This window comes from Mastigoproctus giganteus, chromosome 9, assembly GCF_048544385.1.
Source record: "Mastigoproctus giganteus isolate SK-2022 chromosome 9, ASM4854438v1, whole genome shotgun sequence".
Taxonomy (NCBI): Eukaryota; Metazoa; Arthropoda; class Arachnida; order Uropygi; family Thelyphonidae; genus Mastigoproctus; species Mastigoproctus giganteus.
The window spans coordinates 53321158-53348508 of record NC_143583.1 but is presented as its reverse complement, the minus strand read 5'-3'; the positions used below and the strand labels follow the sequence as shown (position 1 = coordinate 53348508).

Here is a 27351-nt window from a genome sequence, read left to right as displayed (position 1 = left end):
TGTAAGCCTTGCTTGGTAAGAGCACCCCTTTGTTCCCCTCACCAATCTTTTTGCCCTTCTTTGTACTCATTCAAGCAATTCTACATCCTTCCTAAAATGAGCCCTCCAGACCTGTACACAGTACTCTAGGTGTGTCCTGACCATTGCCCTGTATAATGGGATAATCACCAACCCTGTCCCTGCTAGCAAAATTCCTATATATCATTGACAAGACTCTATGACCTGCCCTGGAAGCCTCTCTGCACTGCTCAGTGAACTTCATATTTGACTGCACATTTACCCCCAGGTCTTTTTCACTTTCCACTTCCCTGAGTGTAGTACCTCACAGTTTGTATGTTTATCTTCAGTTGCCAATTCTCAGCCATTTGTGACAACATCCATTAGACAGGTACATGTCGGATAGTGATAAGTTACAAATTTATTTCATCATAAAGCTCAGATTAATAGGTTTGTTTAAATGTGGCCATTCTCCTGTTGTTATTATTATTTTGCTGTTGTATCACACTTTACACATGTAATTTCATCAGCATAGTTCTGGGTAATTTATACAAACATCAAGCAGTGGTGCAGCCAAGTGGGGGAGTGGCAAGGGTTTAGACATTCCACATTAGTAGCTTTTAATATTAGTACTAGCATATGATGCAAGAAAGCATGCTTATACCACATCAGCCAAAAAAAAAAATAAATAAACAAATATATATGTGTATATATATATATACACACTGTGTGTGTGTATATATATATATATATATATATATATATATCGACCTCATCTGCTCATGCCCTCTTAATTTGTTTAATCTTTTCTTAAATTTTTGCCATTTTATTGACTTTATTGGCATATTAATTTATTTCTAGAAGTAGCTTTATATTTCTAGTTACGATACTTAGATAGATTGAATTTAGATAGAGATTTTGTGGGTTATTACTTAGTATAAGTAAAACTGATTGAGGTGTGTCTAAGGCCTTGAATGGATTGAGCAGGCTCAATGTTGATGCGATTCTTCCTCTTGCTCAGATTACAAACTTGAGGAGACATAAACTGAAATTGAGGAAAGACAGTTGTTGAATAAATGTGAGGAAATTTGCCTTTAGCCAGCGGGTAGTTTATTGCTGGAACAAACTTCCATCTGTCGTGGAAGTTGATAGCTTAAATAAATTCAAGGCAGAACTAGACAAACATTTGGAATGAATGGATCAATAAAATGGGAAGTTTTTTTTTTGGCTGATGCTGGATAAGCTTGCTTTCTTGCATCATGTGCTTCTACTAATGCTACCTTTCAAATTTAACCCTAACTCGTGGCTGTTTTCAACACTGACCTGTACTTGTTAAGTAAATCCGTAGATCTCCTACACAATGTCATTAGTGCCCTTAAAAGATGATATCTGCACAACGTCATCAACTTTTGCCCCTGGTGGACATACTCTGGTCCTATTCCACCTATCCTTTTTGTACAATATATCCCATTTCCCTAACAACCGAGTCACCAACAATAACTAGCCCCTGTGGGACCAGCAAATTCTGTCTTGAAAATTGCCGCTGTGTTGACTGGTGCACAAGCGTGAGCTCTGGCATTGAGTTGGGCAGCTGGGAGCGTGATGGGCCCCCATTTTAATTCCTTTGAGGGGCATCTACCTGACTGTTCAAACTGTCATAGATGCCCAGCAGAATGCTGAGTTTGCACCTAATTTTTTCACATTCTCTGCACCCAGCACACACAAAGACATCCTCCATGGCTAGATCATGTCGTGTTCCAGAAAGGTCTGCAAACATGTCACATTTTGCACATTTCTTTAGACTGATGAATTGGAGAATCGCCCCCTTCGGTTCTCCACTGAACCACAGCACGTTTGCTACTTTGCTGCTCTAGTCTGGGGCATGATTTCCATTTAAATACAATTTAATTAACAATAAAAAATAATAAGATTTATAAATTTAATTGATTAACTGCCAATACTATACTAAGTTAACAGATTCCTAATACAGTGCTACATATTGCGCTATCCAGTTTTACATTATACATTAAGCTATTCCGTATCAATCTGCAACAATAGCAGCAAGTTTCAAATAGTACAAGTTAGCATTAGTAGAGGCATATGATGCAAGAAAGCAAGCTTATTCAGCATCAGCCAAAAAAAAAACAAAAAAAACACTTCCCATTTCACCCATATAAATATACAAACAACAAAGGGCCCAACACCGAACTCTGAGGGATGCCACTAATGACATTAGTTCACATCAAGCGGTACCCATTGATTACCACTCTCTGTCTTCTGCCACTCAACCATCCCCTTATCCATAGCAGCAATTTGCCTCCAATGCCACACTGCTCCAATTTGTGCAGTAGTGTTCCATGTGCAAACATCTGCACATCTGTTGTAAAACTGTCTATCCTCAGTTTGAATCTATGTCCCCCTCAGGTTTGTAATCTGAGCAAGAGGAAGAATTGCATTAGCATTGAGCTTGTTCAATCCAGTCAAGGCCTTATACACCTCAATCAGATTACCTCACAGGTGCCTAGTTTCCAGAAGCTGCAATTTGCTGAACTTAAGCCTTTCTTCATAAGAGCACTCCTTTGTTCCCTTCACGAGTCTTGTTGCCCTTTTCTGTACTCGTTCTAGCAACTCTGCATCCTTCCTAAAATGAGGCCGCCAGACCTGTATGCAATACTCAAGGTGTAGTCTGACCATTGCCTTATACAAGGGGATAACCACCTCCTTATCCCTGCTCACAAAATTCCTATATATCATTGACAAGACCCCATGATCTGCTCTGGCAGCATGTCTGCACTGCTCAGAAAACTTCATATCTGACTGCACAATTACCCCCAGGTCTCTTCCATTCTCCACTACCCTGAGTGTAACACCACGTATTTGGTACATTTCTCTGGGGTTACTGCTACCCATATGCAGTACTTTGCATTTGTCAATGTTAAACTTCAGTTGCCACTTCTCAGCCCATCTACCCAACTTTTCCAGATCCTTTTGCAGCAGCATACTACCATTACTCTTATTAACAACCCTGCCAACTTTTGTATCATCTCAAACTTTGACATTAAGCTTGATATACCTTCATCAGTATCATTGATAAATATACAAAACAACAAAGGGCCCAACACCGAACCCTGAGAGACACCACTAATGACATTAGTCCACATTGAGCAGTACCCATTAATTACCACTCTGTCTTCTCCCACTCGACCATCCTTTTATTCATTGTAGCAACTTACCATTAATGCCATACTGCTCCAATTTGTACAGTAGTGTTCCATGTGCAACAGTATCAAAAACTTTCCTGATATCCAAGTATATGATATCAGAATTATTTTTTGCATCCAGTTCCTTTGTGATCACATCATAGTATCCAATCAAATTGGTCAGACAAGACTTCCTCTTGACAAACCCATTCTGGGTCTGAATTATTACTGTTGTCTTGTCAAGATGATCCTGCAATGCTTCTCTAACCAGTGACTCCATTAATTTCCCTGACCAGAAGTCAAAACGAGCAGGTCTGTAATTACTAGTGTCACCCTTTGATATCCCTTTGTAAATTGGAGATACATTTGCACATCTCTGGGCCGTGAGTACTTCTCCCGAGTCCAAGGATGCGCTCATAATTATGGCTAAGGATTTGCTTCCTTTGCCACCTCCTTTATTAAAACTGGATAGATCCCATCTCCATTACTATTACCCCAGGTGCCTTTCTTATGTTTAACTTGAAAATTTCTCCTCCACTTTGCTCTCAGTTATTACAAAATCATTTACTTCCCTGTTAGAGTTTGATAAACATCTGACCCTCTCCTCCTTAAATAATTCCTCATGTGTGAATGTAGACGCAAAATACTTATTTAGTTCAGTAGCTATCTGAGAATGACCATCTACACTCAAACCATTGATATCACGTGGACCAATCTGATTCATCCCCTTCCTTTTAGAGTTTATATAAGTAAAGAAGTCTTTACTGTTTTTCTTTACATCCTTTGCCAAAGATTTTTCATAGTCTGCCTTCACTTGCCCAACCTCCTTTGTGACTTGATTACAGACTAGCTTGTATCTACCATAGGCTTCTGTGTCACCTGACAATTTATGTGCATCCCATGCATTTTTCTTCTCTGCCACGAGTCTCATTAGTTCATCTGACATATATTTCGGTCTGAACCTAGAGTAGTTTTTCATAGTTGGAACAAAAAGCCTAGTGGCTTCCAAAATTATTTCCTTGAATGCATCCCATTTAGAATTTGCTGTTGATAACATCATCAGTTGGTCCCACTGTATAGAACCTAAAAAAATCTCTGAGACCACTGTTAGTTGCCTTTATGAAAGCAAAAACCCTTCCCTTTACCCCGATGGTAGTTATATCTTTAAGTAAATCCCACATTGGTACTCTGTGATCACTGCTACGTAGTGGTTCCTTTATCTGTAAATTCTTAATGCATGAATAATCACTGCTGATAATCAGATCAAGAATGTTACTCCCTCTGATTGCCTCTCTAACATGTTGCTATATGTTGCAGAAAACAATCATCTAATAAATGCACAAAAGCCTCGTTAGTGCACGAGTGACCATCCCAAAAGTTACAGTCAATATCTGTGAAGTTAAAATCCCCCATTATAAGATGCTCTGATTTACTGGCCCACTCTATTTCTCTGTATAATTGTTCATTGTACTCGTCTGAGTCATTAGGCCTATAACAGACTCCTACCCTCATTTTTGCTTTCCCAGTGCTTATGACACACCAAACTGATTGAATGTTGCACTGTCCATCTGTGTCAATTGAATGCACTTCCTAAGATTTTGTGTTTCTTAACTAACAGCATAACCCTTCCTCCCTTCCTATCCGTTCTGTATACAATGTACTCCCCAAATTCCAATTCTGCATTCCTTATATCTGTGTGACACCAGGTCTCTGATATCCCAACAACATCTGCCTTGGATGTCTTAACCAGCACTTCAAATTCATCAAATTTATTTACTATACTCCTAGCATTGGTGTACATGTAAGTATACATGCACCTTTTCTTACTCTTAGTTAGTCTTACATAGCCCATATATTTACTTGTTTCATGACACACAGCAGTTCCTGAAATCCCCAGCAACTGGCTTTCCAGGCTGTTTATCAAATATTTATTATCAAATTTTTTATTATCAAATTTTGAAATTTTATTTAAATTAATAGAAATCATGACTCAGACCAGAGCAGCAAAGCAAAAGGCTCAAGCTAATGGAACTGCTGTGGCTCAGAGGAGAACTGAGGGGGGGGGCAGTTTCCTTCTGAATCACACCCTTTTAAAATGCACTGCTTGCATGATGTTTGTGGAGCATTCAGGTACGGGACATTATATTGCCATGGGGGATGTCTTTGTGTGTGCGCGATGCAAGGAGTGTATCGAAATCAGGCAACAACTCAGCGTTGTTATGGGCCTATATGAGAGCTTGAAGGACAGGGTGGATGCCCTCGAAGGAACTAAATTGAGGGGCCCATCAAGCTCTCAGCTGCCCACATCAATGCCAGAACTTGCACTTGATCATCACGCAACACAGCGGCAACCCCCCAAGGCAGAATGCGCTGGTCCCACAGGAACTAGTAGTTGTTGGCGACTCTATTGTCAGGGAAATGGGAAACATCCTTTGTAAAAAGGATAGGTGGAACAGAACCAGAGTATGTCTGCAAGGGGCAAAGGTTGATGACGTTGTAGAGCAGATATCATCTTTTAAGGGCACAAAAGGTGATATAGTTGTACACGTTGGCACTAATGATATCAAGAGTAGGAGACCGGCAGAATTACTTAACAAGTACAGGTCACTGTTGAAAAAAAGCCGTGAATTAGGGTTGAATTTGAAAGTGTCTGCAATTCTGCCCAGACATGATAGGAGGGAGTATATGATGAGAGCCTTGTCGATAAATTTGGCCCTGGAAAGATTGTGCAAGGCTCAAGGGGTAGAATTTTTTTCAGCCTGGACTGTACTTGTTAACAGGAGAGACTGCTTCTACAGGGATGGGATACAATTTTTAATATAGAAAGGGTGCAAGAATAAGAATATTACCCACCTAACACTGCCTGATGCTATCGAGGCAGCGTTAGGTGGGTTGGAAAACTGCTAGATTGGGAGAATACAAAGACTAATAGATTAACAGTAGCCACTGGCAGAGGTGAAAGTGATTCTTGCACTGCTTCTATTGGAATGAGCAGAAGCCTGAAAAACAAGATGCAGGATATTTCAGAGACTGCTGGGAGTCATTGCAGTACAGGTAAACACATGGATTGTGTTAGGGAAGCGAAGAATAGAAACAGGTGCATGTACACCATATACTTGCGTGTATACCAATGCTGGGAGTTTGGTAAATAAATTCAATGAATTTCAGGTATTGCTCAAAGCATCAGAGGCAGATATTGTTGGGATATCAGAGACATGGTGTCACAAGGAATGCAGAACTGGAATTTGGGGAGTACAATGTCTACAGACAGGATAGAAAGGGAGGAGGGGTTATGCTATTAGTTAAGAAACACATAAAATCCAAGAAAGTGAAGCCAGTCGACATCGCTGGACAGTGCAGTGTCGAATCAGTTTGGTGTGACATAAGCATTGGGAGATCAAAATTGAGAATAGGAGTGTGCTGTAGGCCTAATGACTCTGATGAGTATAATAAGAAACTGTACAAGGAAATAGAGTGGGCCAGGAAATCAGAGCTGACCGGGCTAGCCAGGTGGGTCAAGTGCTTGCCTGGCAACCCAAAGGTCGCGGGTTCAAATACCGCCTCGGGCTTGGATCAAAGTACTGCAAAAAACCTTTGGAGGTGCATTATGGCCACAGAAGCCGATGTGCCAACAACTACCAAAAAAAAAAAAAAGCGAATCAGAGAGTCCTTATAATGGTGGATGATTTTAATTTCCCAGATATTGACTGGAATTTGGGGGCTGGTCACTCACACACTAGCAAGGCTTTTGTGGATTTATTGGATGATTGTTTTCTACATCAGCATTTTCAGGAGGCAACTAGAGGAAATAATACTCTTGATTTGATTACCAGTAGCGATTCTTCATGCATTAAGAATCTTCAGATAAATGAACCACTAGGTGGAAGTGATCACAATGTGCTGAAGTGGGATTTACTCAAAGAGGTAACTACCATTAAGGGTAAAGGTAAGGATTATTGCTTTCGTAAAGGCGCCTACGATGGACCGAGACAGTATTTAAATTCTTTACAGTGGGACCAACCGATGATGTTACCAACAGCAAATTCAAAATGGGAAGCATTCAAAGAACTTATCTTGAAAGCTGCTAGGCTTTACATACCAACTAAGAAATATTGTTCAAGGTTTAGGCCTAAATTAGCATTAGCATTAGTAGAGGCATTTGATGCAAGAAAGCAAGCTTATGCAGCATCAGCCAAAAAAAAAAAACCCCACTTCCACTTCACCCCTCTGTTCGTTCAAAATACCTGTCCAGCTGAGCCTTAAACTTATTTAGGCTATCAACCTCCACGACAAGGGATGGAAGTCCGTTCCACCAACCAACCACCCGCTGGCTAAAGGCAAATTTCTGCACGTCTATCCTACATCTGTCTTTCCTCAATTTGAATTTATGCCCTCTCAAGTGATTATTCTGAGCTAGAGGAAGAATTCCATCAGCATTGAGCATGCTCAAACCATTCAAGGCTTTATACACCTCTATCAGATCACCTCGCTGGTGCCTAGTCTCCAAACACTGTAATTTGCAAAACTTAAGCCTTTCTTCGTAAGAGCACCCCTTTGTTCCATTCACTAATCTTGTCGCCCTTCTCTGTACTCGTTCCAGCAGCTGTACATCCTTCTTGAAATGAGGCCTCCAGACCTGTATACAGTACTCTAGGTGTGGCCTGACCATTGCCTTATACAAGGGAATAATCACCTCCTTATCCCTGCTGGAAAAATTCCTGTATATCATTGACAATTCTCCATGAGCTACTCTTGCAGCCCGTCTGCACTGCTCAGAGAACTTCATATCTGCCTGCACAACCACCCCCCAAGTCTCTTTCATTCTCTACCACTGTCAGTGTAGTACCACAGAGTTGATACGTTGCTCTGGGGTTGCTGTTTCCCATGTATAGTACTTTACATTTGTCAATGTTAAACTTCATTTGCCACCTCTCAGCCCATCTGCTCAACCTTTCCAGATCCTGTTGCAGCAGCATAGTGTCAGTAGTGTCCTTGACAACCCTGCCAACCTTTGTATCGTCTGCAAACTTGAACATTAAGCTTGATATACCATCATCAATATCATTTATAAATACAGAAAACAATAATGGAGCCAACACTGAGCCCTGAGGGACTCCACTAATAACATTAGTCCACGATGAGCAGTGTCCATTGATGACAGATGACAGAAATGGATGACAAATGAACTAATGAGACATATGGCAGAGAAGAAAAATGCATGGGATACATACAAATTAACACATGACACAGAAGCCTATGATAGATACTAGTTGATCTGTAACCGAGTTACAAAGGAGGTTAGGCAGGCGAAGGCCGATTACGAGAAATCTTTGGCAAGAGATGCAAAGAAAAACAGCAAAGAGTTCTTTACTTAAGTAAACTCTAGAAGGAAGGGGATGAATCAGATTGGTCCACTTGATATCGATGGGTCAACTGTTGATGATCCTGCTCAGGTAGCTAACAAACTAAATGAATATTTTGCATCGACATTCACACATGAGGAGTTATTCAGCGAGGGGAATGCCAGAGGTGTATTCAACTCTGGCAGTAAGCTAGAGAATCTTGTAATAACTGAGAGTAAAGTGGAGGAGAAATTGTTGAAGATAAAGACAAGAAAGGCACCTGGGGTGGATGGGATCTATACAGTTATATTAAAGGAGGCAGCAAAGGAAGTAAGCAAACCCTTAGCCATAATTATGAGAGCTTCCTTGGACTCAGGGGAGGTACCCACACACTGGAGATGTGAAAATGTGACCCCCACTCACAAAAAGAGGATCAGAGGCTGACACAAGTAATTATAGACCTGTGAGTTAAACTTCTGTTCCAGGAAAATTAATGGAGGTACTGGTTAAAGAAGCACTGCATGGTTTTGTTAAGGGGAAGTCTTGCCTGACCAATTTGATTGGATACTATGATGCAGTCACAAAAGAACTGGATGCAGGGAATAATTTTGATATTATATACTTGGATCTTAGAAAGGCTTTTGATACTGTTGCACATGGAAGACTGCTGCACAAATTGGAGCAGTGTGGCATTGGAGGCAAATTGCTGCTATGGATAAAGGGGTGGTTGAGGGGGAGAAGACAGTGAGCGGTAATCAATGGACACTGCTCATTGTGGACTAATGTTATTAGTGGTGTCCCTCAGGGTTCAGTGTTAGGTCCATTATTGTTTTCTGTATTCATAAATGATATTGATGATGGTATATCAAGCTTAATGTTCAAGTTTACAGACGATACGAAGGTTGGCAGGGTTGTCAAGGACACTACTGACGCTATGCTGCTGCAACAGGATCTGGAAAGGTTGAACAGATGGGCTGAGATGTGGCAAATGAAGTTTAACATTGAAGTTTAACTGCTGCACAAATTGGAGCAGTGTGGCATTGGAGGCAAATTGCTGCTATGGATAAGGGGATGGTTGAGTGGCAGAAGACAGAGAGTGGTAATCAATGGACACTGCTCAACGTGGACTAATGTTATTAGTGGAGTTCCTCAGGGTTCAGTGTTGGGTCCGTTGTTGTTTTCGGTGTTTATGAATGATATTGATGATGGGATATCAAGTTTAATGTCCAAGTTTGCAGATGATACAAAGGTTGGCAGGGTTGTTAAGGACACTACTGACGCTATGCTGCTGCAACAGGATCTGGAAAGGTTGAACAGATGGGCTGAGATGTGGCAAATGAAGTTTAACATTGACAAATGTAAAGTACTACATATGGGAAACAGTAACCCCAGAGCAACGTATCAACTCTGCGGTACTACACTGACAGTGGTGGAGAATGAAAAGGACCTGGGGGTAATTGTGCAGGCAGATATGAAGTTCTCTGAGCAGTGCAGACGAGCTGCAAGAGTAGCTCATGGTGTCTTGTCAATGATATACAGGAATTTTTCTAGCAGGGATAAGGAGGTGATTATTCCCTTGTATAAGGCAATGGTTAGGCCACATCTTGAGTACTGTATACAGGTCTGGAGGCCTCATTTCAAGAAGGATGTAGAGCTGCTGGAACGAGTTCAGAGAAGGGCAACAATATTAGTGAATGGAACAAAGGGGTGCTCTTACGAAGAAACGCTTAAGTTTTGCAAATTACAGTGTCTGGAGACTAGGCACCAGCGAATTGATCTGATAGAGGTGTATAAAGCCTTGAATGGTTTGAGCATGCTCAATGCTGATGGGATTCTTTCTCTTGCTAAGACAGATGTAGGATAGACGTGCAGAAATTTGTCTTTGGCCGGTGGGTGGTTGGTTGGTGGAGCAAACTTCCATCCCTTGTCGTGGAAGTTGATAGCCTAAATAAGTTTAAGGCTCAGCTGGACAGGTAATCCGAACGAACAGAGGGGTGAAGTGGAAGTGGTTTTTTTTTTTGGCTGATGCTGCATAAGCTTGCTTTCTTGCATCAAATGCCTCTACTAATGCTAATGTTTATCAAACTGATTGGGTAGGAAGGGCATTGATCCTAGTTCGTACTAGGTCAGTAAATGCAATGTGGCCAGATAGGAGCTGCGTACCGTCTCCCACCCACTAGTGCTGTGCACAAACTTTATATGACTCTTTTAAGCCATTTCTGTCATAGGACAAATGCAAAAGGCGGCTCCAGTGTTTCTTAATGGAAGCATTCGAATCAAGCCTTATTCCTCCATCTTGCAGAAGCTTATCTCTATTATTCAGCTCCCTTGTAATAGTTGGTAAAGAAGCTATTTCTGTTATTAAACTTGTAGTAGTGTCGGAGCCTCTCGATCAGAAACTTTTTCAGGAGGGGGAATGGTCCATCAATATGATGTTATTTCCAAACCCCCTCCACAATATCAGCATAGAAGTACTGAGTCACCGTATTTTTAGGGAGGCACTGTATCTTGAGGTTAGCTGTAAAGGCAAAGCTTTACCGCTAACCTCACCCGAGTATCTAGACTATTTAGTCCAGTAGCTGTTATCCTCCCAAGTACCAATTGATGGTAAAACTTGGTATCAAATAGGTTCGGAGGATAGACAACCATTGTTGGAGCTTGAGTAGGGCAGTTTTTAGCCTCTCTAGCAGGTCGTACAGGGAGGTACTGACTGACACCTTACCCATTGGAGTGAAACCCACCCCAAGATACTTCCAGGTTCTCTCTCTCTATAGTTCCCGAGGTAAGTCTGGATTCTCCGATCAAGAAGCTGAGACTCTACCTTCACCTTCTTTTCATGCCCAAAGTGACCAGCTACAGGACTTCTCCATGTTACTCCTTAAACCACTCTTGTTACTGAAATCAGAAGTCCACTCCAAAAGGCATTGGAGCCCTGCTGAAGTTGATACAATCAGGATGAGGTCATCTGTGAATGTGATCCTGGAAAATCCAAGATCAAACCCAATATGTCCTAGCAAATCTGAAAATAAAGCATCTAACACCATGTTAAAAAGCAAATGTGACAAAGGATCACCTTGTCTCACCCATTAGTGGGGTGTAAGACTTTACACTGGCTAGAAACCTCATACTGGTAGAGCACAATCGTTGAAACAACATAATATGCTCTATTAAGGACTTGGGAAGTTGTTTTCTCTTCAGTGCTTTAACTATTGCAGTATATGATACCCTGTCAAAGGCCTTCTGTCTGTTTATTCAGGCCAAATGTAGAGTTTTCCTTTTTGCTTTAGATGTATCCAAGGTAGTTCTGCAGTAGGGAAACATTCTCTGCAACACTGTTTGCTGGAAGGAAAGTTCATTGCCACAATGGTCTAACTTGGTAATAGTCATCACCCTTTTAACAAGGATCTTTTAGCCCCCCCCAAAGCCATCCCCATACACTTATGCATCATTCAGATCTTCTGATAGTACTCAAGCATTTTCCAATACATACACAAATCTACATACACAAATTAGTATTAGTATTAATAGTGGCAAATGATGCATGAAAGTAAGCTTATACAGCATCCAAAAAAATTATAAATATAAAAGAAAAATGAAAAAATTCCTATTTCACCTATCCATCCCCTCCAATAGTTTGTGTAATTCTTCTTTGAATTTATTCAAACTCTCTACTTCCACAACAACAAATGGAAGCTTGTTCTAGAAATCAACCACCCATTTGCTGCAAATAAATTTCTGCACATGCGACCATCCTTCAGTTTGAATTTATGATCCCCTCATGTGCATAGTCTGAGCAAGAGGAAGAATCAGCAGTGAGTTTGCTTAATCCACTCAAAGCCTTAAATACCTCAATCAGACCACCTCGCAGTGGCCCAATTTCTAGATGCTGAAATTTGTAGAACTGAAACCTTCCTTCATAAGAGCACTCCTTTGTTCCCCCTCACCAATCTTGTTGCCCTTCTCTGTACCTAGGTGCCTCCGTAGCCAGGTGGGAAGGAGCAGCAGTCTGTAGCACATGCTTCTTGATTAGACCGGGGTTCGAGCCCGTGAGCCACCAAATATGGAGGATGCGGAAAGGTCAGGGAATGACCACTGCATATCCCTGGAGCAAATGGCCTTGGCTAATGCTCCTAAAAAAAAACCCAAAATCTCTGTACCTGTTCCAGTAGTCTACATCCTTCCTAAAATGAGGTTTCCCTAGCTGTATGCAGTACTGAACATGAGGCCTGACCATTGCCTTATACAATGGGATAATCACCTCCTTATCCCTGCTAGCAAATTTCCTGTATATCATTGACCAAACCCCATGAGCTGACCTGGAAGCCTAGCTGTTGCTCAGAGAACTTCATACCTGACTGCACAATTATCTCCAGGTCCTTTTCATTTCCCACTAGCCTGAATGTAGTACCACACAGTTGATATATTTCTCTGGGGTTACTGCTAACCATATGCAGTTATGCAGTACTTTGCATTTGTCAATATTAAATTTCAGTTGCCATTTCTCAGCCTAAAATATGCCAGTCATGTGCTATCTGTAAGTGACGAATAGAAATTAAACATACCACAGTAACAAACCAAGAAGAGCGGAAGATGGAGTAAATCAAGATAAATGGTATTATAGAATGCAAATGCTCCCACTCCAAATAATTTTGAAGAAATGCTAATTAATAATACCAAATAATATAAATTTAAAAGCCAATTAAATTTAATTTAGCAACACCCTCCCACAGGCACCAGGTGCAAATCACATAAAATATCACTGCAAATGGAACTAAAAACCAACCACAACAATGTGACCAACTGGGTGAAACAAACCCAAAACGCTAATCAACCTACTAATTCAATAGACTTAAATAATGGTGAAAGATATAAAATATATTGTGCAGTGAAAAATTATACTAGAACAGAACAGAGTACTTACATGACAACACCAAACCACTGACACAAAGTAACAGTTAAACAGGAATAAATCCAGAAGAAATTAAGCTATAGATGTAACATATTTTGTTCTTTTACTATTTTCTTTATTAATTAATTTTGAATTAAGTCAAATATTAAATTATATATATAGAATATTTAATATTTGAAATATTTTTCTTGATTTTCATTATGCCTGAACTTAATATTTCATAAAATATTCATCACAAATTTTACCATTTTTGACACAAGGTCATCTCTATCCAAAATATTTTTCTCTAGATGAAATCAATTGACTAGTGCAAATTTGGCTCTACCTTTCAATTTTTTTGATCAGTAGCAGGGATCTACATTGATTCCTTGCTTAGACATAGTAAATCTACTCATTACTTTTGTTTTAAAATGTTTTCATATGGTTTTCTGCTGAGTCAGTGATAATAAATATGCATGCATTTTAATATAACTAATTTATTAAATTTCTATTATAAAATTTTTATACATATTCCTTAACATTTAGGCTGGATTCCTTTTGATATAGCCATACAGCATATTCATTATCACAGAGAAATCTCTTATCATTGTTTTCGTTTCAATCTTTTCGTTTCAATCTTTCGTTTCAACCAGAGAAATTAACCCCTGAAAATATCACCTAGATCAGTGGTTCCCAAACTACTGAGATCTACGGACCCTTTCAAAAATCAAAAAAAGTTCACGGACTCCTTCAAAATCAAAATAACTTTGCGGACCTTTAGCACTCATAATTGGTACCCCAAACTACTGAGATCTACGGACCCTTTCAAAAATCAAAAAAAGTTCACGGACTCCTTCAAAATCAAAATAACTTTGCGGACCCTTAGCACTAATAATTGGTACTGAAACTTATAATTGGTACCAAAATCAGTGAAATCATTTTCCGAAATTGGCAAAACATGCTGCCAAACAGAATGCATGTTGTTGGCAGTGATTTCTAGCCAAGATGCAAATATATTTTGATCATATTTAAAGGGGTTAAAAATAGTGAAAAGCTATCATGTTTTCTCGTCAGAATGGAATTAAGAATACTGAACACTGTTGCACATTGCTGCTGACTGCCCAAGGGAAGCTATTGGCATATGTAGAGTACGTGGAGGCTATTGAATGAGTTTTAATATGTACAGTAAATTTTTCACTGAAACTGAATTGAAAACCATGTTATAGTGAAACCCATGCTGTTTGAAGCCATGCTAAGCAATGTATTGGTGTGTGTGCATGTGCGCGCGCGTTCGTTCGTTCGTTCGTTCATTCAACCACCATTTTTGCGGACCCTGGGATTGGTCTACGAACCCCCAGGAGTCTGCAGACCCCAGTTTGGGAAACGCTGACCTAGATTATAGGTATACACTAGGTATTGAAAAGCTATCATGTTGTCTCGTCAGAATGGAATTAAGAATACTGAACACTGTTGCACATTGCTGCTGACTGCCCAAGGGAAGCTATTGGCACATGTGCATGTGAGACAATAATTGACACCGCAGCATATATTTATGCATACCTAGGCTATGACAATGCAGCATATATGTAGAGTACGTGGAGGCTATCGAATGAGTTTTAATATGTACAGTAAATTTTTCACTGAAACTGAATTGAAAACCATGTTATAGTGAAACCCATGCTGTTTGAAGCCATGCTAAGCAATGTATTGGTGTGTGTGCGTGTGCGCGCGCGTTCGTTCGTTCAACCACCATTTTTGCTGACCCTGGGATTGGTCTACGAACCCCCAGGAGTCTCCAGACCCCAGTTTGGGAAACGCTGACCTAGATTATAGGTATACACTAGGTATTTCCTGCATAATTTTAGTATTTTGTATGTAATTTTTAAACATTATTTTACTGGCGTGCATGGATTTACCTTTGTATTTCTTTCATATATGTTCTACTCTTCTTCACTAATTCATATATGTGTTTTATCAAATCTTGTACTGTAGATTCCATGTACTGTAGACACAACAACAGAACATAAACATACACTACTTATTTCTGGCCCTTCTACAGTGGTACTGTTCTTCACAGAGATACGAGGCGGAGATGAACTGACGTTCTAGGTGCCGCCCATTACAAAAACACATGTCCACACATGTAGATTCCATTGCAGTCATAATGTTCATATTGCCACTGCAATGCAAATAGTACGTAATCTGTATGTTAAATCATTATATATATATATATATATATATATATTTTTTTTTTTTTTTTTGTTTGTTTTGTTTTACATTCATAATATGTATGCAGAAATATTTGTGCATTCATAATTTCTGATATTTCACTTGCTTAAAACAGTTTTATGAAATTAATTATTATTTTTTTTTTTTTCAGCCTGGTCTACTTGTTAACAGGAGAGACTGCTTCTACAGGGATGGGGTACACTTAAATAGAAAGGGTGCAAGAATATTTGCTGATGCTATTGAGGTAGTGTTAGGTGGGTCGGAAAACTGCTAGTTTGGGGGGGGGGAAATACAAGGATTAATAGATTAACAGTAGCCACTGGCAGAGGTGAAAGTGATTCTTGCACTGCTTCTATTGGAATGAGCGGCAGCCTAGAAAACAAGATGCAGGGTATTTCAGAGAACGCTGGGAGTCGTTGCGGTACAAGTAAACACATGGGTTGTTTTAGGGTAGCTAAGAATAGGAACAGGTGCATGTACACCAATGCTAGGAGTTTGGTAAATAAATTTGATGAATTTGAGGTATTGCTCAAAACATCAAAGGCAGATATTGTTGGGATATCAGAGATGTGGTGTCACACAGATATAAGGAATGCAGAACTGGAATTTGGGGAGTACAATGTGTACAGAAAGGATAGAAGGGAGGAGGGGTTATGCTATTAGTTAAGAAACACAAAATCCAAGGAAGTAAAGCCAGTTGAAATTGCTGGACAGGGCAGGGTTGAGTCAGTTTGGTGTGGCATAAGCATTGGGAGATCAAAATTGAGAGTAGGAGTGTGTTATAGGCCTTATGACTCTGATAAGTATAATAAGAAACTGTACAGGGAAATAGAGTGGCCAATAAATCAGAGTCTTATAATGGGGGATTTTAATTTCCCAGATATTGACTGGAATTTTTGTGTTGGTCACTCACACACTAGCAAGGCTTTTGTGGATTTATTGGATGATTGTTTTCTACATCAGCATGTTTGGGAGGCAACTAGAGTGAGTAATACTCTTAATCTGATTATTAGTAGTGATTCTTCATGCATTACGAATCTACAGATAAAGGAACCACTGGGTGGCAGTGATCACAGTGTGCTGAAGTGGGATTTACTCAAAGAGGTAACTACCATCAGGGTTAAAGGGAAGGGTTTTTGTTTCCTAACGGTGACTATGGTGGTCTGAGACAGTATTTAAATTCTATACAGTGGGATAAACTGATGATGTTACCAACAGCAAATTCAAAATGGGAAGAATTCAAAGAATTTATCTTGGAAGCTACTAGGCTTTACATACCAAATAAGAAATATTGTTCAAGGTTTAGGCCTAAATGGATGTCAGATGAACTAATGAGACATATGGCAGAGAAGAAAAATGCATGGGATACATAAATTAATGGGTGAAATGAAAGCTTATGATAGGTATAAGTTGGTCTGTAACCAAGTCACAAAGGAGATTAGGCAGGCAAAGACAAATTATGAGATATCTTTGGCAAATGATGCAAAGAAAAATAACAGAGTTCTTTACTTATGTAAACTCTAGAAGGGAAGGGATGAATCAGATTGGTCCACAGGATATTGATGGTTCAAATGTTGATGATCCTGCTCAGGTGGCTAACAAACTAAATGAGTATTTTGCATCTACATTCACCTATGAGGAGTTATTCAGAGAGGGGGAATGCCAGAGGTGAGTTAAACTCTGGCAGTGAGCTAGTTGATTTTGTAATAACTGAGAGGAAAGTGGAGGAGAACTTGTTGAAGATAAACATAAAAAAGGCACCCAGGGTGGATAGGATCTATCCAGTTATAATTAAAGGAGGCAGGAAAGGAAGTAAGCAAACCCTTAGCCATAATTATGAGAGCTTCTTTGGACTCAGGGAAGGTACCCATGGACTGGAGATGTGCAAATGTGACTCCAATTCACAAAGGAGGATCAAAGGTCAACACAAGTAATTATAGACCTGTTAGATTAACTTCTGTTCCAGGAAAATTAATGGAGGCACTGGTTAAAGAAGCACTGCAGGATCATTTAGACAAGACTTCAGTTATAGCTCGGACACAGCATGATTTTCTTAAGGGAAAGACTTGCCTGACCAATTTGATTACTATGATGTGGTCACAGAGGAACTAGATGCAGGGAATAACTTTGATATTATATACTTGGATCTTAGAAAGGCTTTTGATACTGTTGCACACGGAAGACTGCTGAACAAATTGGAGCAGTGTGGCATTGGAGACAAATTGCTGCTATGGATAAAGGGGTGGTTGAGGGGGAGAAGACAGAGAGTGGTAATCAATGGACACTGCTCATCGTGGACTAATGTTATGAGTGGAGTCCCTCAGGGTTCAGTGTTGGGTCCATTGTTGTTTTCTGTATTTATGAATGATATTGATGATGGTATATCAAGCTTAATGTCTAAGTTTGCAGATGATACGAAGGTTGGCAGGGTTGTTAAGGACACTAATGACAGTATGCTGCTGCAACAGGATGTAGAAAAATTGAGCAGATGGGCTGAGAGGTGGTAAATCAAGTTTAACATTGACAAATGTAAAGTACTACATATGGGAATGCAGTTGCCCCAGAGTGATGTATCAACTCTGTGGTACTACACTGACAGTGGTAGAGAACGAAAAAGACCTGGGGGTAATTGTGCAGGTGGTGATGAAGTTTTCTGAGCAGTACAGACGGTCTGCAAGAGTAGCTCATGGTGTCTTGTCAATGATATACAGGAATTTTTCTAGCAAGGATAAGGTGATTATCCCCTAGTATAAGGCAATGGTCAGGCCACACCTTGAGTACTGTATACAGGTCTGGAGGTCTCATTTCGAGAAGTATGTAGAACTGTTGGAATGAGTATAGAGAAAGGCAACAAGATTAGTGAATGGAACAAAGGATTGCGCTTATGAAAAAAGGCTTAAATTTTGCAAATTACAGTGTCTGGAGACTAGGCACCTGAGAGGTGATCTGATTGAGGTGTATAAAGCCTTGAATGGTTTAAGCATACTCAATGCTGATGGGATTGTTCCTCTTGCTCAGAATATCACCTGAGAGGGCTTAAATTCAAATTGAGGAAAGACGGATGTAGAATAGATGTGAGAAGGTTTGCCTTTAGCCACCGGATAGTTTGTTGGTGGAACAGATTTCCATCCTTTGTTGTGGAAGTTGATAGCCTAAATAAATTAAGACTGAGCCAGACAGGTAATTGGAGCGAATGGAGGGGTGAAATGGGAGCGTTTTTTTTTTGGCTGATGCTGCATAAGCTTAATTCCTTGCATCATATGCCTCTACTAATGCTAATCAAAAACAAAACAAAAAATCAAAGGGGCTGGTACTTTTGTGTGTTCATTTTTTTTATAACTTCCTCCCCCCAGCAGAATTAATAAAAGTTTTGTTTAATTGAGGGTATAAAAAATGCTGAATTTTTTAATTTAATATTTTTATTTAAACAATAAAATTAAATATAATAATAATAATGAAATCAGTATAAAAAAAGCAAGACATTGGTATACTCCCAACAGAATTAAAAAATACCTTTTTCTCTTATTTTTTAAGTAAAAAAGAAAGTTGGACACCAACCAGATGTAGTGTAGCCGATTTTTTTGTTAGAAATCGGGTTGTAACCACTACTGGGCTGTGTTAAAATTATAGTTTTTGGGTGATAATATTCTATAATATAGCAAGTTTTAATACTCACTTTTTACTTAATTTTAATGTAATAAAGATTTTGTAAAATTATATGTAATAAAATGGAATTGTGTGATTAATTTTTAAGTCTGATTCTACATTTTATTACAGCACTTCAAATACAGAAACATCTTCCCAGTCATTTACTATTTATGCATTCCTGCACCTTGGGCAGTTTCTGTTGCATATACTTTACATGCCTGTTACATGCAATGGATATCAGCAAAGCTAGTTGATTTGTTTGAACTGCCCAAAAAAAAAAAAAAAAAAAAAAGCATAAAACTGAAATAACCATTGTAAATAAGTAGTTTCAGTGCTTACTAATGTCTCCTTAGAAAGTAGGCAGCAAAATTTCCTCACTGAACTCTTACATTGTGCTGCTCGGAAATAACCTTAACTGAAATAGTTATTTTATTAATTCATCATATCAAATCTTAAGGATAATAAAATTAAAATTTTCAAAACATTTTTATTCTTTTTACTCCTTTTAGCATCACTACCAGTCTGCAATATTCTGGGCAGATAAAGCCGTTTCCCTGTCAAAGGGTAAGAACTTTTCTCAGTTGTGTGTCCTAAAGTAATCTAGTATACTAGCCTGTTGCATTTACATTTAAGTACACTATGCATTTATTAAAGGTGAAGAAAAATACTATTGTTATTGTTTTTTTTTTTCAGATTACATCTAAATGTAAGCTAACCCAACCTTTAGCATCCAGTAATAACAAAATTGTTTACGGATGTTTCTGAATACACAGTGGGAAACTCTCATCTGGCCAAGCTTGAGGAATTACTTGCATTTGCCAGCATGATATGAAACAATATCCTTAAGCAAATTTTCTTATTTGCTTTGCATGTTTTGTGTCAGTTCTACATAAAAATTTCCCCAGTCTTGTCCTTATGTTAGTGCATTCATAAATGTTACCTGTGGACTAATTTTGTTATTAGTTATTGTATATTACTGGATTGGGCCTGTTGCATGCAAGGATATCAACAAAGCTAGTTGATTTGTTTGAACTGCCAAAAAAAAAAAAGAAAAAATGCATGAAACTGAAACACCAACATATGATGAATTACATTTATATGTAATCCATGTTACTAGTGTTAGGGAAGATAACTAAACTAACAAAAAATTATTTTAATGTGGTATAAAAGTGTTTTTCCTCAGCTTTTACAATCTCATTAGATACGTATATAAAGATACTCATTGTACAATTTGTTACACAAAATAACTATTTATTATTGAATAAACAATAGAAAAAGCACCAGCAAAGGCAATTTTACTGTTCCACTGCATAGTGGGAACAGTAAAACCCAACAGACACAGTTAGACCCAACAGTGGTCAAACCATATTTGTTGCTTACACTAACAGCAATTAGACAACTGTTGGGTCTAATTGCTGCTCTGACAATGTGGCATGGAGTCAAATGTAGAAAAGTGACACAAATTATATTGTCAAATTATATGCATTTATGTAAAAAATCTGTCCTCATTTCTTGAAGTACACTAGCATAAGATTGTGTTGATGACACACCTTTCCAATTCATCCCACAGATGCTTAAAGTTTTTCTCATGTTCTTCAGACTACCTTCTCACATTCACCTTGGTGGATGGTTGCATTCTCATCTTGAAAGTCCCCCTGCCTGCCTCTTGGGATAAGCAATCAGAATTACTAGGTGTACCTCAAAAATGTTCAGATTATGCTGTAGCTTGCTCAGTGCTCTTCATTGAGATCAAAGAACCAAAGGTATGCCACAAAAACTCCACATTACAACTCCTCCAGCAGCCTGTACTGTTATTTAGTTTCAAGAGTACAGACTGGTTAGAGTGCTCTGTATGGTTTCCTGTATATGTGCTTTGTATCAGTACTGTAAAGTGTAAATCAGAACTCATTGGACCACATGACATGCTTCTAGCCCTCTGCATCCATTCCATGCAGCTAACACTAATGCAACTGTTTTTCAGTTGGTGCCATCTGTGATGGTCTGTCACTCTCATAGTACATCTTTATAAGGTGCACTATGAGAGAGGCACCTCCGTAGCCAGGTGGGCAGGAGCAGCACACGTTTCTTGATTAGACGGAGGTTTGAGCCCATGACTACCAAATACGGAGGATGCAGAAGGTCAGGGAATGACCACCTTATATCCCCGGAGCAATATGGCCTTAGTTGCTAATGCTCCTAAAAACCAAATAACAACAGCACTATGAGAGTGAGAGGTCTTCATCAATGTTCCCTCTAATTTTTCTTATAGCTGTGCAGTGAAGAAATGCACCCGAGTAAAAAATTTTCGGACAAGATTAAATATGTGCAATATTTTTAAAAATTGTTTTCATTATAAGTAGGAACATACATAATAATAAAAAAAAAAAGGTTAACAATAAATTTACACTTTACAGTTTATTTTATTTGGAATTTTTCTCTTCTGTTCTTTGTAGAAGTACATACTTTGTAGACATCATATACATTTATTATTGCGCCATTAGCTAAATGCAATTTGATTCTCATAAGGTCACTTAAATGATCTTCGTGTATTCTATTTCGATTTTTTTGTTTTAGAATTCATAGTGCTAAATCCTCGCTTGCAGCCTGCACTTGATACTTGAAATGTTCCAGTTTTAGTTTTTTCGCAATTATAAATTTTAATTCCGAATATTCTTCTGATATTTTAGAAATAACATCACTTTCGTTATTTGTAATAAATCATGAATATTTTTTTGCAAGGTGTATCCCATTAAGTTTCCCAAAGTCAAAATTATTGCTTTCATTTGTGATAGCATTAATATCAAATACTTTGCAATCGTTTAATTTATCATCAAGAAATCTGTTATCTAAGTGATTACACACACGTTTGATAAAGCGAATTATAGCTGCAGTGTCAACATCACTTTGAATTTTTGATAATGCTTCTTTCATATTTTCACTCCAGAAAATATTTTTTCCAAGATATTGGCTTCTTGACTTGTTATTTTAGCTTTAACATATTGATGTGCATCAATTATGTTTAAACAACTTTTTTGTAGATATTTGCAAAGTGATGCAAGCTCTCCTATTGCGTTCAAATTAAATCATTAATTTGAACGCAATTAATGCCACATGATATTGTGAATTTGTCAAAATTTGTAAACAGTGTTTACTAATAAGATCATTACATTCATTAACCTGCTCATTGCAATATTCAATTAATATTTCATAATTTTTTACTAAAGCATCAACTGCAAAATGTCTGGATAACCATCTGACTTAATTTAATGGTCTAAAAGGTAAAAATCGTGTTCTGTAAGCTGGGCTAGTCCTTCTAATTTTCCTTTTTTTATGCTAGACCTGCTAAACATTGTGTATACAGTTCTAAGCAATGTCTCTATATCTTGCATAATAGATACATTTTTCCATGCATTGTCCAATCCTAAATCTTCTTGGTGTGCAACACAATGTTGTCAGATAGATGTAATATTTCCTTTTTGAGAATTACTGCTACTCCATTTTTCCTTCCAAGCATAACATTTGCTCCATCTGACGTGAAAATTACTATCTTTTGAATATCAAGATTATATTCGTCGTAAAAAATTTTATATTTTCTAAAATGGACACATTGTCACAGCTTCAAAATACCTCCAAATACTGTTTTGTAATATGTTTCATTTTTCACTCGAAATTTAAAATACAAAATTAATACTTTTTGTAATGAAATATCAGTACTTTCATCTACAATTAACGTGTGGAAAGTAGATTCTCTTATTTCGTTCATGATATTTTTTTATGAGAACAGAATTTATACATTCAACAAATTCAAATGAATAATTTTTGCTTCTCCTATTTTAGGTATACAGTAGACTCTTGATTTTCCGTGATAGATGGTAAAAAACAAATCCCGGATAATCGATTTCCCGGTTAATCCAAAAATACAAAAGTCCCTGACATACGTCCCAGGATTTCTTACTTTGTTGAGTTTTACATAACTCGGGAATGACTAAAACATATTGCTACTATATTATTATTGACAAATCTGAATTCCGCACGATACTTGTTAATGTTTGACCATTTTCATACATTCATATTATAATGATTCCTTAGAGATTTAACAGATACATCGTTTTCAAACTTGAATAATTTCAAGTTTTTGTTTAACTCAAAACGCAACTCTTGTGTTTACTCATCATTTTCACAATTTCTAAACAAAAAAAAAAATTTTAATATGAAAACAATTCCAACATCCCTGACATAAATAATGAAACAAAATTTATCCTTTTGCACTGCAACGGAATACAACAATCGACGGGACGCACTAAAACAAACAAAACATTTGGTCTCTCTTTTTTTTTTTTGAGCTGCAAGTGTAAAGACAGTGGGGATTTCAAGATAATAGGTACCCTAATCTCCCAATGATGACTTATAATTCCGCTTGTCGTTTATTTACAACTTTCAAAATATCATCTGTTTATACCTATTCTAGTTATTATTTGAATTTTTTTTTTTTTTTTATTTCTGGTTGTGTTTTTTTTTTTATTTGGAGTCTTGAAGTGTCCCGGTTAATCCGCTTCCCAGTTAATCGGATCCCGGTTAATCGAGAGTCTGCTGTATCTATAAATTTTTTCACGTGTTCATGAATGTCTCATACAGAGTTTATTGATGCATTACTTTTTATCACTAATACACATCATTAATTAAAACCTTAACCATATCAAAATTTGATTTCAATCGTTCACTTCTTTCCTTTTTTATGTTACATACTTCTACAGTTTCCGTCAAAATACTTAAAATTCCACCTTTTTTCATATTACGTAACTTGGTAACTGCGTCTATATGTATCTTCTGACTTAGATGTTGTTTTAAATAATCTAGTTTCCATTCTTCCCATTTTCTTCCTGTACTACATTCTCCTGTGACTTTTGCTTCTGCACAAAAAGTACACAAGATGATGCCATTTTCTTCATTGTATTGAAAAATATCTCCTAGTTTTAGGCCTTGCTTTTTTGTTTGATAATGGAATTTTAGCATAAATTTGTTTTAAAGCCAATCCTCTTTAAATGTTTTGCAAGTTTTTTTTTTTTATTTACAGTATTTACATCTTCAGTTTTTCTTTTGGACATTTTTTATCTGAAAAATTTTAAAATTAAAGAATTTTATTAATTGTCTGTATTTTGTAAATGAAGTTATTATAAAATATTAGGAAAAATCACAAATTTTTAACACATTATTAAAATAGTTTATAAAAATTTAAAAAAAAAGTTTAATTTTTCATAGTTTACTTTCTTTAATAAGTAATATTAAATGTTTTTGATTATACATTAAAAAAAATCTGGATCAGTAGATCCGCCGACGTTCCACCCAAATATTTTTACGTATTAATTAGTAAAAATTAATACGTAAAAAATTTGACTTTTGAAAATTTTCATGATCACAATACATTCCTTATACACTCTACCCTCACACATACTGTGTATGTGTGTGGTTGAGTGGACAGAATGTAAAAATGCTGACCTTCCCTATTATATAGTATTTTATTATTTTTATAACAATAAACTCGCCTTAAAAACATACAATATAAACTACAACTGCTACAGTCCTTTATATATTTGTAATGTAATTTTTTTCATAAAAATAAAAATCAACACACATAACTTTTCACTGTGCACTATGTATTTGTAAATAAAAGAGGTGTGAACATGTCATGCAATAGCATTAGCATTAGTAGAGGCATTTGATGCAAGAAAGCAAGCTTATGCAGCATCAGCCAAAAAAAAAAAAAAAAACCACTTCCACTTCACCCCTCTGTTCGTTCAAAATACCTGTCCAGCTGAGCCTTAAACTTATTTAGGCTATCAACCTCCACCACAAGGGATGGAAGTCTGTTCCACCAACCAACCACCCTCTGGCTAAAGGCAAATTTCCGCACGTCTATCCTATATCTGTCTTTCCTCAATTTGAATTTATGCCCACTCAGGTGATTCTTCTGAGCTAGAGGAAGAATCCCATCAGCATTGAGCATGCTTAAACTATTCAAGGCTTTATACACCTCTATCAGATCACCTCGCTGGTGCCTAGTCTCCAGACACTGTAATTTGCAAAACTTAAGCCTTTCTTCGTAAGAGCACCCCTTTGTTCCATTCACTAATCTTGTTGCCCTTCTCTGTACTCGTTCCAGCAGCTGTACATCCTTCTTGAAATGAGGCCTCCAGACCTGTATACAGTACTCAAGGTGTGGCCTGACCATTGCCTTATACAAGGGGATAATTACCTTATCCTTGCTAGAAAAATTCCTGTATATCATTGACAAGACACCATGAGCTACTCTTGCAGACCTTCTGTACTGCTCAGAAAACTTCATCCCCACCTGCACAATTACCCCCAGGTCTTTTTCGTTCTCTACCACTGTCAGTGTAGTACCACAGAGTTGATACATTGCTCTGGGGTTGCTGTTTCCCATGTGTAGTACTTGACATTTGTCAATGTTAAACTTCATTTGCCACCTCTCAGCCCATCTGCTCAACCTTTCCAGATCCTGTTGCAGCAGCATAGTGTCAGTAGTGTCCTTGACAACCCTGCCAACCTTTGTATCGTCTGCAAACTTGGACATTAAGCTTGATATACCATCATCAATATCATTTATAAATACAGAAAACAATAATGGACCCAACACTGAGCCTTGAGGGACTCCACTAATAACATTAGTCCACGATGAGCAGTGTCCATTGATTACCACTCTCTGTCTTCTCCCCCTCAACCACCCCTTTATCCATAGCAGCAATTTGCCTCCAATGTCACACTGCTCCAATTTGTGTAGCAGTCTTCCATGTGCAACAGTATCAAAAGCCTTTCTAAGATCCAAGTATATAATATCAAAGTTATTCCCTGCATCCAGTTCTTTTGTGACTGCATCATAGTATCCAATCAAGTTGGTCAGGCAAGACTTCCCCTTAACAAAACCATGCTGTGTCCGTGCTATAACTGAAGTCTTGTCTAAATGATCCTGCAGTGCTTCTTTAACCAGTGCCTCCATTAATTTTCCTGGAACAGAAGTTAAGCTCACAGGTCTATAATTACTTGTAGTAGTAGTAGTAGTAGTAGTGGCACATGATGCAAGAAAGCAAGTGTAGGAGCTTATGCAGCATCAGCCAAAAAAAAAATCACACCATTCCCTCCAAATGCCTGTCCAGTTCCTCCTTAAATTTATTTAACCTATCAACTTCCACAACGACAGATGGAAGTTTGTTCCAGCAATTAACCACCCGCTGGCTAAAGGCAAATTTCCGCACATCTATTCTACATCTGTCCTTTCTTAATTTGAACTTATGTCCCCGTAGGTTGGTAATCTGAACAAGTGGAAGGATCCCATCAGAATTCAGCGTGCTCAACCCATTCAAGGCCTTATAGACCTCAATCAGATCACCGCGCAGGTGCCTAGTCTCCAGCCACTGCAATTTGCAGAACTTAAGCCTCTCTTGGTAATAGAATCCCTTCATTCCCCTCACCAATCGTGTTGCTCTTCTCTGTACATGCTCAAGCAAATCTACATCCTTCCTAAAATGAGGCCTCCAGACCTGTACGCAGTACTCAAGGCGTGGCCTGACCATTGCCTTATACAGAGGGACAATCACCTCTTTTTCCCTGCTAGCAAAATTCCTATATATCATTGACAAAACCCCATGACCCGCCCTAGCAGCCTGTCTGCACTGCTCAGAAAACTTCATATCTGACTGCACAATTACTCCCAGGTCTTTTTCATTTTCTACCACCTTAAGTGTAGTGCCACACAGTTGGTACGTTTCTCTGGTACTTCTACCCATATGCAGTACTTTGCATTTGTCAAGGTTGAACTTCAGTTGCCACTTCTTCGCCCATCTTGTCAAATTATCTAGATCCTGTTGCAGTAGCACACTGCCATTACTGTCATTAACAACCCTGCCAACCTTTGTGTCATCTGCAAACTTCGACATTAAGCCTGATATACCTTCATCAATATCATTGATAAATACACAAAACAACAGTGGACCCAACACCGAACCCTGTGGGACTCCACTAATAACATTAG

At 38.1% G+C, this 27351-nt stretch overlaps 1 protein-coding gene across 1 annotated transcript in view; it reads left to right on the top strand.

Moving 5' to 3' along the window:
• Cdc16 (cell division cycle protein 16) overlaps window positions 1–27351 on the top strand; it is a 149434-nt gene that overhangs the window by 8532 nt on the left and 113551 nt on the right. Inside the window, exon 2 of the mRNA XM_090380652.1 lies at window positions 19814–19868. Coding sequence (XP_090236778.1) covers window positions 19814–19868 — 55 coding nt within the window. The remainder of the gene's footprint in view (window positions 1–19813; window positions 19869–27351) is intronic.